We start from the raw sequence: 13,782 nt of genomic DNA, 5'->3' as shown, positions 1-13,782 counted from the left end.
TTCGGCTTTGCGAGGCGAGAGAGGGAGAGGAAAGCGATAGTTTTGAAAGTACCTTCCTGAGCCCGCACGAGATGCGACCATGCGCAGTGCGAATGGCGCTGCCGCCGATGCCGAACGCGACATCATGCGATTGATTGATATGTGGGGTTTAACGTCCCAAAACCACTTCATGATTATGAGAGACGCCGTAGTGGAGGGCTCCGGAAATTTCGACCACCTGGGGTTCTTTAACGTGCACCCAAATCTGAGCACACGGGCCTACGACATCATGCGACTAAGAAATGCTCTGCACTAAAAAAAACGTTTTCAACTTATAGAGAGATTGAGAATTATTGATTATATTGAACATTGTACTTACTTAGTTATTTGTGATGAAAGAGTCTTACAGAATGTGAGTCATTTTATAATTTTGGGATGATTCATTCACAAAAAATTTGCCATGTCAAATGTAAGTCTGCATCGCTGTGGCAGGATCCTAGGAAGCTATAGTTCACATTATTCTGCAGCGATTCATTTATTCCAAGAACATCAGTACACTTGAACCGCCTTCCAGGATCTGTGGCCATCTTGACCGATCATCACTTGTTTTGTTATGCGCTAACTAGCATTTTATAAACGCACTTACTTGTTCTGTTTGTACACAATGCTTATATTTTGTTCTTTATTGTTTTTCATTTATTTATTTTTTATTATTAGCTGACATTGTATGAGTAAAAAATTATGTTTGGCCCTTCTCCACAATGCCTTTGCCCGGAGAGTATTACGATAAAAATAAATATGCAAAGCTCGCAGCTGTAAACAGAAATGCAGAGAAAAAAGCATCGGAGCTTGCTCAGTGCTGAAGGTTTCATTTGAAGACGTGTGACGTGCGCGCAACTAGTCGTGAGAACTCGGAAGTTGTTCGCTTGCGCGTGTTGCCTGTTGGAGGGATGCTCCTTGCCGTCCTTAGGCTTTACCTAATTTTGCCGCGCAAGAAAGCCGTATTGCAGCCGTTAGCTGTAAAGCGCCACGTTTCACGTATGCCTGCAGACGTGAAACATCTCAAGTACTGAATTGCGCAACTTAACCGGCTCCTCACGTTAACGTTATATCATCTACCGTATTCACAGGCAAGACGTCGGGCGTGCTCTTCGGGTTTGCAAAGGGTACTCACCGAGTTCTTCAGATTGGGCATCCGCTATCACCCTACTTGATGACTATTCCGTCTTTTTCGACCTCGATTCACTTGTAGGGTAGCATACTGCCCATATTCTGATTGGCGTCGCCGTTTTTGCTGCATTCCCTCTTTCTATAGACAGCGGACTTGAAAGATCTGAAGTTGTAATTTATACACGTTGTCGCCGTGGCAGCGCCTAATCGTTGCCCGATCATTTGGAAAGAAAATCCTCATGATTTGCAATCTTCGTATCAAACAAGTACCAGTACTGCACACTTTGAATGACGTTGTACTCTATCATTATCGTGTATCATCACTACTTTATAGAAATAATATTATTTGGGTTTTGCTACTCAGAACTGCGATGTGATTACGAGGGAGGTCGTAGTAAAGAGCTCACGAAATTTGGTCTCTGAGTAGACTGGTCATGACCGACCTACTCAGGACTGATTGTTCAGGACCGACCAAGTCCTCTTTAATACGCACTGACATCGCACAATACACGAGCATCTACCTTTTCACCTCCACAAAAATGCGACCGTCGTGGCTGGACTTGAACCCGCTACCTTCAGGTGAGCAACCAGCCACCGTAACCGCTGCACCACCGCTGCGAACTGCTTAATAGAAACACGTACTACCACATTGCTTTTACAGTAACCATAGCTCGTGAAATACAGTGAAATTCAAGTATACGATATGTTGGATTTCTTCACAACTGCTACATGAAGCTACAAGAAGCGGGAAGGTAGATTTCTCGTTCGTGCATGAGCTCTCCGCCTTCCACACAATCTACTTGCCGAGGAACCACAGAGCGCGCAAAGAACGGCGCCGTCTTTGGCTTCGTGACTTGGGTGCACGCGTATATAAAGCGGTCGACGCCGCTGCACAATGGGCACTTGTCTCACAGTGAGACGGGACGGGGGGTCCACCCAACTAGGGGACTACAGAACGTCCGTGCCGCCACTCAGCTTAAAAAAAAAGAGGGGGGGGGGATTTGTGCCGCTCGTCCACTCGCCCATCTATACACGGTGCGGCGAGGGGCACGTGGCGTTTCCGTAGGCAGGGTGCTGCCCTTTGGGATGTCCTGTCCTGGCAAACAACTAACTGTGAATCCTCACTACAACCCCCACCACCCATTCTACATGCTTCAATGCGTATAGCGCCCAGAGGACCCCACACGAATTCCCGGTAGGGTGCTCCTCGATCATGCCAGCTTTCTCGCTTGCTCCTTGAGTAGTTTTCCTTTTTTTGTATTTGTGTTAACTTGCCTTTGTGTGTGGTGGGTGGGGAAATGGGGGTTATTTCCTGCCATTTCGCAGCGAACACGAGAAATGAGGGGCACGAGCTGGAGGAGAGCAGGAGAGGTGGTCCCCTCTCAGCAATGTTCTCGGCGAACCGATGCGTACACTTTACTGCCTTTTCAGGCGTGATGCCATGTATCATCGTGACAGGCTCTTTTTCCAATCGTCCTTGCTACCCTCAAAAAACCATATATACACTATAACTTGCTGTCGAACTAGCTGATGTTATACCATCTTCAAAAGCAGGTGCGACTTGGCATTCCCCCATTCATACACGCATTGAGAGTTGCAGATCGCTAGACGATGTTCGAGGGGTGTGCTCGTAAATAGGTGTGTGTGGGGGGGGGAGGTGCGTGTGTGTGTGTGAGTGTGAAGTAAGGAGTGCCAAGGAGTTGCGTCTAATATTCAAGATGTTTACCTACGCGAGCAAAAAGGCTCACCACTGAACGAGATGTTGCTTCCTTACGTCCGAAGTGTATGTAATAAGACCTCAAGACAAGATCAACACCATTGTTCTATTCTGTTTTGCTAATCTTGTCTGTGAATACGTGGTTGACCCATCCAGCGGCACTCTGCCTGAACTATCATTAGGTAGACCCTTCCGTGAACGATACATTTAAAAGCAAGTCAAGCTACTCGCAAAAGAATAAACAGGTACCATGGCAACGCTTCTATTCTGCGAGCATATATTCAGATCTATTGATTATCTGAACAAAACAACAGCATATAATTGAGCTTGTTTTGTTCAACTTTTGCGAGTAATTTTGCGTCAGTGAATGGCAACGCACTTAATTTAAAACATGGCGTCTACGCACTCTTGCCTTTACTACAAGAATAGCGGCAGTTGCAGCACATAGCAAACAAAAGACTGGACAAAAATGACATATGCGCGCCTTCGAGGCGCCACTCTTCTTGCTTTTGCTTTGATCTGCAACACAACGACCGAAGCACGAGACAAATGAGCCTTGTCCTACCGGTGTCTTCACACCAGAGGGCGGGTTGGGCTTCTGTATACCGTTCACTTGTCTCGCTTGTCACGTACCTGCGATGGCTGACACATGCGCCGGCACGAACAGGCCAATTAGCGCTGCGAGCGCGAGGGCCAATCTCAAAACGCCGAAGTGGCGCGATGCACGTGATAATAACACAGGCGCGTGCAGCATGATGCAAGCTTCGTGGCCAGAGCTTTGCGGTTGTCGTTAGCGCTCCTATTGCATTTTTTTTATATTGACCCTCTGTCGTGATCCCTCTGTCGTTCGATTGACCCTCTGTCGTTCCTCTGTCATGATCACAGACAGCGGAACCGCATTTACGGCAGCTCTTTTAGATCACGTCCTGATGCTGAGTGGAACAACGCATCGTAAGACCACCGCCTACCACCCACAAACAAACGGGCTGACGAAGCGTCTGAACAAAACCATTGAAGACATGCTTTCGATGTACGTAGACATTGAACACAAAAATTGGGATGAAATCTTGCCATTTCATCCCAATTTTTGTGTTCAATGTCTACGTACATCGAAAGCATGTCTTCAATGGTTTTGTTCAGACGCTTCGTCAGCCCGTTTGTTTGTGGGTGGTAGGCGGTGGTCTTACGATGCGTTGTTCCACTCAGCATCAGGACGTGATCTAAAAGAGCTGCCGTGCGTACGTTTGCGTACAACACGGCCAAGCAAGGAACGACCCGCATGACCCCGTTCAGCCTCGTTCATGGACGAGAAGTACGAACTATGTTAGATGCGATCCTGCCGCTCGAAAGTGACGACATTGACCCAGACGCTACACGTTTACGGAACGCGCGGAAGAAGCTAGACAACTGGCACGTTTACGGATACGCCAGCAGCAAGAGTACGATGCAAGCCGCTACAATGCTCATCGCAGAGCAGTTGTCTATCAAACTGGCGACAAAGTGTGGGTTTGGACACCCGTACGGAAACGAGGACTATCAGAAAAGCTCTTAAGAAGATAGTTTGGGCCATACCGAGAGCTGCGACAACTGAGTGACGTCACCTACGAAGTCGTTCCCGACAATTCGTGTAGTACCAAGCGTCGCCAGCACCAGTCTGACCTCGTTCAAGTAGTGCGCATGAAGCCTTGCGTCAGCAAGTGATTGCGTGAGACTTTTCCTTAAAAAAAAACTGCATTATTGACTTAGCATTGGGTCGATGCTCTTTGAGAGGGAGGCAAATGACCCGTGTCTATATGTGGACAAAAACAATGATGGGGGGATTTAGCGGACACCAGATAGTGGGCCTCTGGCTTGACTGGAGAATGAAGAAGAAAATCTTGCGGCTCAGCTGTTGACAACACGCTGCTTTTGCTGCCTCAATGCGTACTTGTGCTTTGTTCGCGTTGTACTGCGACAATATGCAGGTGCTACATATATAAAATGAAGCGCACAAGCTTTGGTCACATGGGTTAAATGTTTTTGGATGATGCGCAGCAATACACTATTGCGGCAGATGGTGAGAAGTCATATTCTGATGGTCGCCTTATGGCCGGTTCGAACGAATCCGTGCTGCTACCATCATTGCTCGTCAGTGGCGAAAGTGTCGGCATTCTTGGTACTGCAGAAAGCGCACTATTTCTTCTGGTCGCGGACAAATAAATGCGTAAAGCACTGAAAAAGACCAACCCGCTGTAGAGAAACCACAGTGAATCGAGGTTACGTGGAACGTGCCAGGGCACGATCATGCGTGGTGGTGTTCCTCAGTTTATGGTCACAGATGGCTTTACGTATTCGGTCAAGCATGCGTCACTAGCGTGACTCAGCACGGTCAAGGAGCAAATGGTGTCGCTAAGGGTACCGTTCATGAACATTACTGTTTCCGAGCACATGCTTCGCCTTTCTTTTTATATCCATATATATGTTTGCTTACAAACATGGCCCAGCTCTCCGCAGTTTTTCCTTGCATAGTTTGTATTCAAGTGGCGTGTGTATTTTTATGTCTATTTGCAATACAGTATTGTTTTATGGGAGTATACTGAAACAACATGTCTATTTATGCGAATCGGTTAAGATAGGCCCAGTGTCGGCTTTGCTCACTTAGTAAAGCAGGTGTAATAATAAATTTGTCGAAAGCTTAAAAAAAACAACTGGAAAATGAGTTGTTTCCACTCTGTCTTCTCAATTTTTATATAGCTAGGCAGCTTCAAATGGTTTAGCATATTATTAAGAACAATATTCAGGAAAGTTAAATTTAATAAATATTTAAATACTGTAGTTAGGTGGTTATGAGAAATGGAGAGACAGAAGTTTTTCCCGCGAAGAACAGATCGCTGCGTTAAGATATAGAAAAAGCAGCCTCTAATAGTTGTGGGGACAATCGAATTCAACAAAGTTAAGCAGTGAAACCTAAACCAAAGTGCCAATGAGCGCAACATGCACATCACCCCAATAACGTTATTGATCAAGCAAACGATTATATATGTGTGTTTTTTTCCGCGTTTTTGAAATCAATGTGTGCCATAAGGGCTGAAATTGCAAGCGTAGTCCGCACATCTACGCTCAAAAAATGTCGCCTCGTGACTGCTCTAAGAGGATCATTCTTTTTGGAATGCTGCTCCACACTGGTCTAGTGGTTATGGCACACCCTAAGGTCATCGGATCGGGTCCTCACCGTGGCGGCTGAATTGTCGATGGAGACGGAAATGTGTCAGGCCCGTATACATAGCTTTAAGTGAGCGTTAAAGAATCGACCCCTTATAGTCGAAATTTCCCGTACCCTGCCACTACGACCTTTCCCATAATCATATGGTGGCTTTGTTTCGGGACGTTGAACCTCAGGTATTATTATCATTCTTTTTGGACGTCTTGGAATAATACAGAAGTTGCGCTTTGGCGCGTTTCACTAGAGTCCGTTTTTTTTTGAAATCTCAAAGTTATGACTGCCTAACTCCACTAGTTATAAGCGTAATTTAGCTTAACCTCTTAATTACTGCTGGAAAAGATGTATTTAATGATTTTAGGATGCCTATGGCTAGATAAAAATTGTTGTACAGGTATACAACTTAAGTCGCATTTGCCTGATTTTTTATATTTCTGAAATTTTTTCAAGAACCTTGCACATATTTCATAATACAGATTTACAAGTCCTATTTCAGCCCGTATACAGTTTTATTTGCACCTGTAGTGCTTCTTTCTTGCCCAGCAGGCCATTCTTGACAATTATTAACGCAACACATGGTTCTTATTGGGGCACATGGCACACCATAACTATACGGTTCACTTCCACGAGAAAGGAGAGTTTCGCTTTCCCGCAACAGTCGTTCTTTTTGTGGAATCGACAACGGAAAGTATTAAGTGGAATTCCTATCGTCTGTTCTCTATACCACATAGAGGCTTGCTTGGTGGGCGGCAGTGTGGTTGTTCCCTGTGTAAAAGACCCTTTTATTTCTTCATGCTCTTAAAATAGCATGTAATGAAGAAAATCCCAGCGAACGGATCCCTAATGTCCCGTTATCAGCAAAGAATGAAGAAAATGAAATGGAAAGAAGCGACCAGGGAAATCCGATTTCATCCCGCAGCTCCAAAGAGAAGTGTAAAAATGAAAGGGGGGAAAGGACGCCCTCTGAAACGCTGGGAGGTTAAGGCCTTTAATAAATAGGCGTCATAACACACAAATAACTCCTTCCTCTACATGAACCCCGATGCCGTTCATGACAAGTGCCCGCAGGGATTAATCTATTTGCCCTCGGTGCTCGCATCTACACCCTCCAGGGAGGTGCTCCACCTCCCTAATTTCCCCTCAATCACCACTCGGTGGAGCGCAATATGGGCTTTCAAAGCGCCAAGGGTACTGTTATCTCACGAAAGGTTCAAGTATGGGCATGACACGAAGAGCCCGCTTCAGCTTTCATATTTGGAAGCAAATATTATGTCAAAAAGAAATAATGAAAATTATTTAGAAGCAAGTAAAGAGCAAGAAAACGAAGCATAGAGGTTAATGACCTTAGAGTAATGTTTTGAAGGAGCCCTAATGAAATCATCAACTTTGGCAGATAACTTTGAACCTGTTGTCTCTGTTTACCGAACGACGCGAAATTTCATACAGCCCCGCCACGGTGGTCTAGTGACTAAGGTCTAGCTGCTGAACCGCAAGTCGCGGCGTTGAATCCCGGCTGCGGCGGCTGCATTTTCGATGGAGGCGAAAATGCTGTAGGCCCCTGTGTTCAGATTTGGGTGCACGGTAAAGAACCCGAGGTGGTCAGAATTTCTGGAGCCCTTCACTATGGCGTCTCTCATAATAATACAGTGGTTTTGGGACGTTAAACCCCACATATCCATCAATCAATCAATCAATCAATCAATCTAAATTACACACAAAAGGAAGCGAAGGCTTATGTTGATGTTTATACTAAAACAACAAGGATGAGTGTTTTTACAAAGAGATTTTTTTTGTTTTTACTGTAGTCTGAAGTAGTGTCCCGTGATGTGAATTGTCTGAGACGTGTGGCGGAAAATAATTCGGGTGCGTATGACAGAGAATATTTGCGCATTGTTTTAATAGACTTATAGGTAATGTGGCCGAGCCACGGAGAAAGAATTCGAGCTAATACAAATGTATTATAAACCAATGGCAACTGCATATGCGTGCACACTGCAATTTCGCAGCCAGTTCTGTTGGGATTTTCAGAGGTTGTTCAAAAAGAAAGAAAAAGACTGATTTCGTGCGTGAACTAGTGTTTAGAAACGACTCAATTACATGTGTGCCTGCAGCTTCGCCTGATCTTCAGCACTTCTCAGAGCATAGAAAATTATATTCTTACTCCGTGTACTTAACGCATCCTCTGCAACAGCATTGAAAAGTGCAAATGCCGCTTGGAGCCTCGTTTAAAAAGATGGCAAGATTGCCCTGTTTTGAAGGCAAGTACGGCCACTTGGTTTAGCCCGAAGAGATAAAGTGCGCGCTCGTTCAGTAACCACCCAGAAGGAAGCCCTTAAATAGGCGTCATAACACACAAATAACTCCTTCCTCTACAAACGAGTTGCACGCTCCTTCTTGTTGCTTGGAATAGTAGATTATGCATGAATGATTGATTTGTGGGGTTTAACGTCCCAAAACCCCCATATGATTATGAGAGACGCCATAGTGGAGGGCTCCGGAAATTTCGACCACCTGCCGTTCTTTAACGTGCACCCAAATCTGAGCACACGGGTCTACGACCTTTCCGCCTCCATCGGAAATGCAGCTGCCGCAGCCGGGATTTGAACCCGCGACCTGCGGGTCAGCAGCCGAGAACCTTAGCCACTAGACCACTGCGGCGGGGCTAGAAGCTAATGCATCTATATACTTATATATGCATGTACCCTGTAACAGTTTGTGCTGCACAAGCTGACACACACGAAAAGAAAATGAGAAAGCAATACCGACCCGCATGATTCACAAGAACCATGTTTTTTTTTGTTTAGTGACACTCTTGGTGAGTTACGGCTTGCGCTTTCTATGTGCTTCTTTTCCAGCAGCTAAGCATCCCTACATGCCGATTCCTTGCTGCTGCAGTCTTTTCAAGGGTGAACGGGCACTCCATAGAGAGAACAGCAATGAAACATTGGGGGACCCTTAAGCTTCGCCTCTGGGAATTGAACGTGTTAGCGAAATCCGGCCCCTTGTGTGCCCTTCAATCGCTAAGTGCACACTTATTAATGTGTATTGTTGCACACACACACACACACACACACACACACAGACACACAGTAAATTGTACCAGCGCGCGCATGCGAATGATACATACAGGTTTTTGATCTAAATCAAAAGTCGCATGGCCTACAAGATAAACGCTGCGCGCTTGCCATAAAGGGTCTCACAATGCCTCATAGATGACAGCACATTATATAGTGTTTGCTGTTTGCTTGATCAAAGCCTTTGGTAAGGCATAATATGTTTACCGCTAGATGGATATAGTTGTCCATTTTTAGAACTGTTTGAAAGTTTTTGTGTGCTTCTAGCGGCGATGGCTGCACTATCCCGACCTTTTTCGGCGTAGTTTGAAGGCCTCACAAATGCGCCTACAAATCGCCGAATGGGCTCGTTTTCGTGGTGACACCTGTCGAACAAAGTGCGTTAAGGCGACTCCTTCCGCTACATGGCATTTAAGTAGTATTGTTTCCCAAGAAGCTCCATAAAACATTGTGGTTTTGTGGTAGGACACCTGCTTGTCACGCGAACGGCCCAGGTTCAATCCACAATAGGAGAGAATTTTATTATATTTACTTCTTTCTCAATTTTGTGCTCACGGACGATTTTTAGCTCACAACCAAAGGAGCCGACGCCGACGATGGGATTTCTTCGACACGAGCTCTCTAACGCTATCGCGTTAATAAAGTTATAGTTTGCGAGTTTGGCCTCTGCCGATAGCACATGATCAAATGACACAATTCCAATATAAAGAACGACGCTCAAGAAATACGGCAGACATGAATTAAATTATAGTAATCCTGAAAGAGAGAAAGACAGCTTAGTCACTTGCGTTACACGAGGTAAAATATTACCAGAAGAAAAACAACTCATACGTATCATAAATGAGCGACGAAAAACTTTAACGTAAGAGTGACGTTTTTTTTAGCTAACACTGTTGACCACCTGCTCACTGAGCATTATTTTCAGATTCCAGGAGGTGGTGCCTATCCCTTAATAATAATAGTTAGGGTTCTACCTACTGAAACAACGATTGCTGAAACCAGTTCTTTGCGCCATCTCGCAAGTAGTGTAAAGCCGCTAAAATCAAGCATCACCGAAACCCAAAGGTTTCGGTGATGCTCGCATTTAGGGCCGTTAGCAAGTTGGTGTCCACGCTAAAGCGGCTAAACGCATGGAGCCATGGGGAAAGGAGTAGCAGGTTCGAAAGCCTGGTGGCACTTGAACAGGCCTTTTTTTACTTCTTTATATGGATCTACATGGAGGTTTTGGTCACGGACAATGCTGATTTTTCGCTCACAAAGAAGGGCGGCGGCTTTAATGACTGACGTTGGTGTATCGTAAAAGTCCTCGCACGCAGGCGATTACGCAACCTCGTGTATTCTTGAAAAGAATAAATGTCAGGGCCCCAGAAGGAATTGAACCCACTAATTTCGCTCTGCAATCCAGCATTTTACCACTTAGCCACGCGAGGTCTCGGAACTATTTTTCAAACAGAAGTTTGTGTAACGTGAACTGTGTGTTGCCATGCTGGCTATTCAAATTTGGATGCATTACATAAGTGTGTTTAGAAAAAACTTTGAACGGTTTTGAGTAGTTAATACTCAACTATTAGATAGGTACACCTACGATAAAGCCGGGACGTTTAGTTAACATCAATTATAGTTGGGTACCATGCTCTGAAGTTTATTTGTGTAGCAGCGTCCAGGTCTACCATCCTCGCGAGCACCAGCGCTTCACATCAACTTATCACTTCCGGTGTTGCTGATAGTTATGTTCCTGTTGGCATCGTTGCGCAAGTGCAAATGACTCGTTATGTAAACATCTGCAACTCTTCAAGAGATGTCTGAGCGTGTAATATTGTACACTTAATGTCGTGTCGCTATATAAAATTTATAACACGGTCACCTTCCCTCCAATGCTTCGTATAACACCGATTCCCAAGGTATGGGAGATCTGCCGAATTTATTTTCTGAAATATCTATCCTCGTCAATGCCGCAGACCCACCTCTTAACAACTTCTCAATAAAACAATCAAAAGCTTCATTGAAGAATCATCTGCAGAATCGCCAAATTGAATGTCTCGACCTATGCCGCACAGTTGGTCAAATATATATATCAGTGAAGCGTTACACCGGAAACAATAACATGTGAGGCAGCTTATGGCTGACTTCAATCCAACGTGCGGCATCCCAAGCACTGCCAGAACACGCCCACGCGATAGCGTGTTCTGGCCTTTGTAAAGGGCTGGGTAAGACGAGGTGGCCTCTCCCCCGCACACTCTCTCAGCAATCATGTGATGGCGTCAGAAAGCGAGATTCTGCAGACGTGCGTAGAACGCATGTTCTCCCGCGTGGCGTGGCGATGAACCCACCTAGTGAGCTCCAACAAGAGTTCGGTACGAGTAACAGTCCCGCCGCGGTAGTCTAGTGGCTAAGGTACTCGGCTGCTGACCCGCAGGTCACAGGATCGAATCCCGGCTGCAGCGGCTGCATTTACGATGGAGGCGGAATAGTTGTAGGCCCGTGCGCTCAGATTTGAGGGCACGCTAAAAAACCCCAGGTGGTCAAAATTTACGGAGCCCTCCTCTACGGCGTCTCTCATAATGATATGGTGGTTTTGGGACGTTAAACCCTATATATCAATCAATCAATAAGGTCTACCTATGCGTTGCTTCACATACTACTCATGCTTACTTTTATTGGGAATGGTGTTTTTTTCTCCTGATGTGCATATTGATGTCTTCTCTCGCAGGGCCAACTACTACGTCCATGGGCGACAAGTGCGTGGCTACCACGTGGTCAACGTTGCCCTGCACTGCGCATGCTCAGTGTTGGTGGCCGTCGTCGCACGCCATGTGATGAGGATAACTGCGCTCCATGCGGGCCTGTCCTCGATGCTGTTCGCTGCACATCCAGTGCACACCGAGGCAGTGAGTGTTCGCTGTGACGTTAAGACTCGGAAACTTTGAGCACGCCCTGACTCGAGTTACGAATATCGCATGCACTCTAGGTACTTGCATCAAATCTTGCACCAGTAAAGTTGTGTCCGAGAACAGCTAACCATTTTGTCATGTTACCTTCATATTAAAGAAAATAAATATGAGATTTGTCGTATCGTAGATGACTCAGAAATGAATTATTGTAAATCACGAAATAATGAAGATAATTAAAAGGGTCTGTTTCTTTTTTGTGCGACGAAACCTAGCAATACGAGCAGACGATGAAGCGAAAGAACGCATAAGGTACATTACTTGTAGTCTTCATCTTCGGTGTGGCAAATATGGCAGAAACGATGTAAAGAAATAGGCGTGCATGAAGACTGAATTTGCCGTCGGTATACGAATCGAAGTTGCAACCTTTAGGTAACACGCCCTATATGCATTTACACTTCAGCCATGATGGCGGCAGTCATTCTGCCGTCGACAGGTATATATATATATATATATATATATATATATATATATATATATATATATATATATATATATATATATATATATATATATATATATATATATATGCGTTTAAACATCGCTGAGTTAGCCAGCTCCACGCATAAACAATGAGTAGTTTTAATATTCTTCTAAAAGCATCAATATTACTACTATACACCTAAACCGACATGTCCAGTCCCTGGAAAACACTTCAGTATCAACTCAATTACTTATGTGTTCTTCTCCAACAATAATTGATATCGCATTTCCATTATCGTATGAAAAATATCAAGTTGTAAGCCATATCTGCAGGGTAATATTATGAATGCATAGAGCAGTGATGTCTTGAGAGTAAGCAAAGCCTCGTGTGAATCAATGCAAAAAATTTTACTTTTTAATACTATAACTGATAGTCAATCCTTATGGTGTTCTAAAAGGTCAATCAGAATCAATGAAATCTACGACCGCGTGTGTACAGGTGGCAAAGCAACGTTAACCTATTATCCCGCCTTGCTCCTTCAGCCCCGTTGGGTGTATTACGAAGTCATGCCGTTGAAACAGTTTGTACGCCAGATACACAAAATATTTACATTTCACGCTAAGCCACACTTAAGGTTGAACTTATTTTTAGGGCAAGTGTAAAAATGACGATAATATATAACACAAACTAGTGAGGTTTGATCGTGACAATGAGATTCTTGGACAGTCAGATGGGCTATGTACAATCGGCCTATTTCTATCTGTCACCCTGTCACAGGTGTCCAGCATAGTTGGCCGTGCCGAAGTGCTCTGCTGCCTCTTCTTTCTGCTGTCGTTTCTCTGCTACCACCGGTAAGACGAGGTACAAAGGCCGAGGGGTCGTGCATTTGCATGAATGATAGTGATGCGCATGGTTAGGCTGCTACTTTAACGTTAGGCAATGCCATGATATCATCTATGCTACAATCAGGCACATACATTTTAAAAGCATGTATGTTTTCGTCATATCGAAAAGTGTTGAATATCAAAAAGGAGAAGCTCTATCTATAATTCAAGCACTTTGCCCGAACACACTTGCTTGTGCTCAGTTACACAGAATAATCTCTTTTTTTTCGCAAGATAAGGATTGCCGGTGTTCGTAGGATTAAATTTATCATGCGAGAAATTTGAGTGAGCTCAGCTGAGGATGCTGCACAAAAAAAGCTCCTTGCCCGGTATGTCGACGCATGACGTAACCTGTACTCAAAACTTCCAGTAGTGAACCTGTTGATA

The 13,782-nt window shown here is 44.7% G+C and overlaps 1 protein-coding gene across 1 annotated transcript in view; it reads left to right on the top strand.

The window, feature by feature from the left end:
- LOC142774306 (protein O-mannosyl-transferase TMTC4-like) overlaps positions 1-13,366 on the top strand; it is a 32,195-nt gene extending 18,829 nt beyond the window's left edge. The window contains exons 2-3 of the mRNA XM_075874703.1: positions 11,850-12,027; positions 13,289-13,366. Coding sequence (XP_075730818.1) covers positions 11,850-12,027; positions 13,289-13,366 — 256 coding nt within the window. The remainder of the gene's footprint in view (positions 1-11,849; positions 12,028-13,288) is intronic.
- The last annotated feature ends 416 nt before the right edge of the window (positions 13,367-13,782 follow it).

The sequence above is a fragment of the Rhipicephalus microplus genome, chromosome 10, assembly GCF_043290135.1.
Source record: "Rhipicephalus microplus isolate Deutch F79 chromosome 10, USDA_Rmic, whole genome shotgun sequence".
Taxonomy (NCBI): domain Eukaryota; kingdom Metazoa; phylum Arthropoda; class Arachnida; order Ixodida; family Ixodidae; genus Rhipicephalus; species Rhipicephalus microplus.
This window is presented reverse-complemented; position numbering and strand designations above follow the sequence as displayed.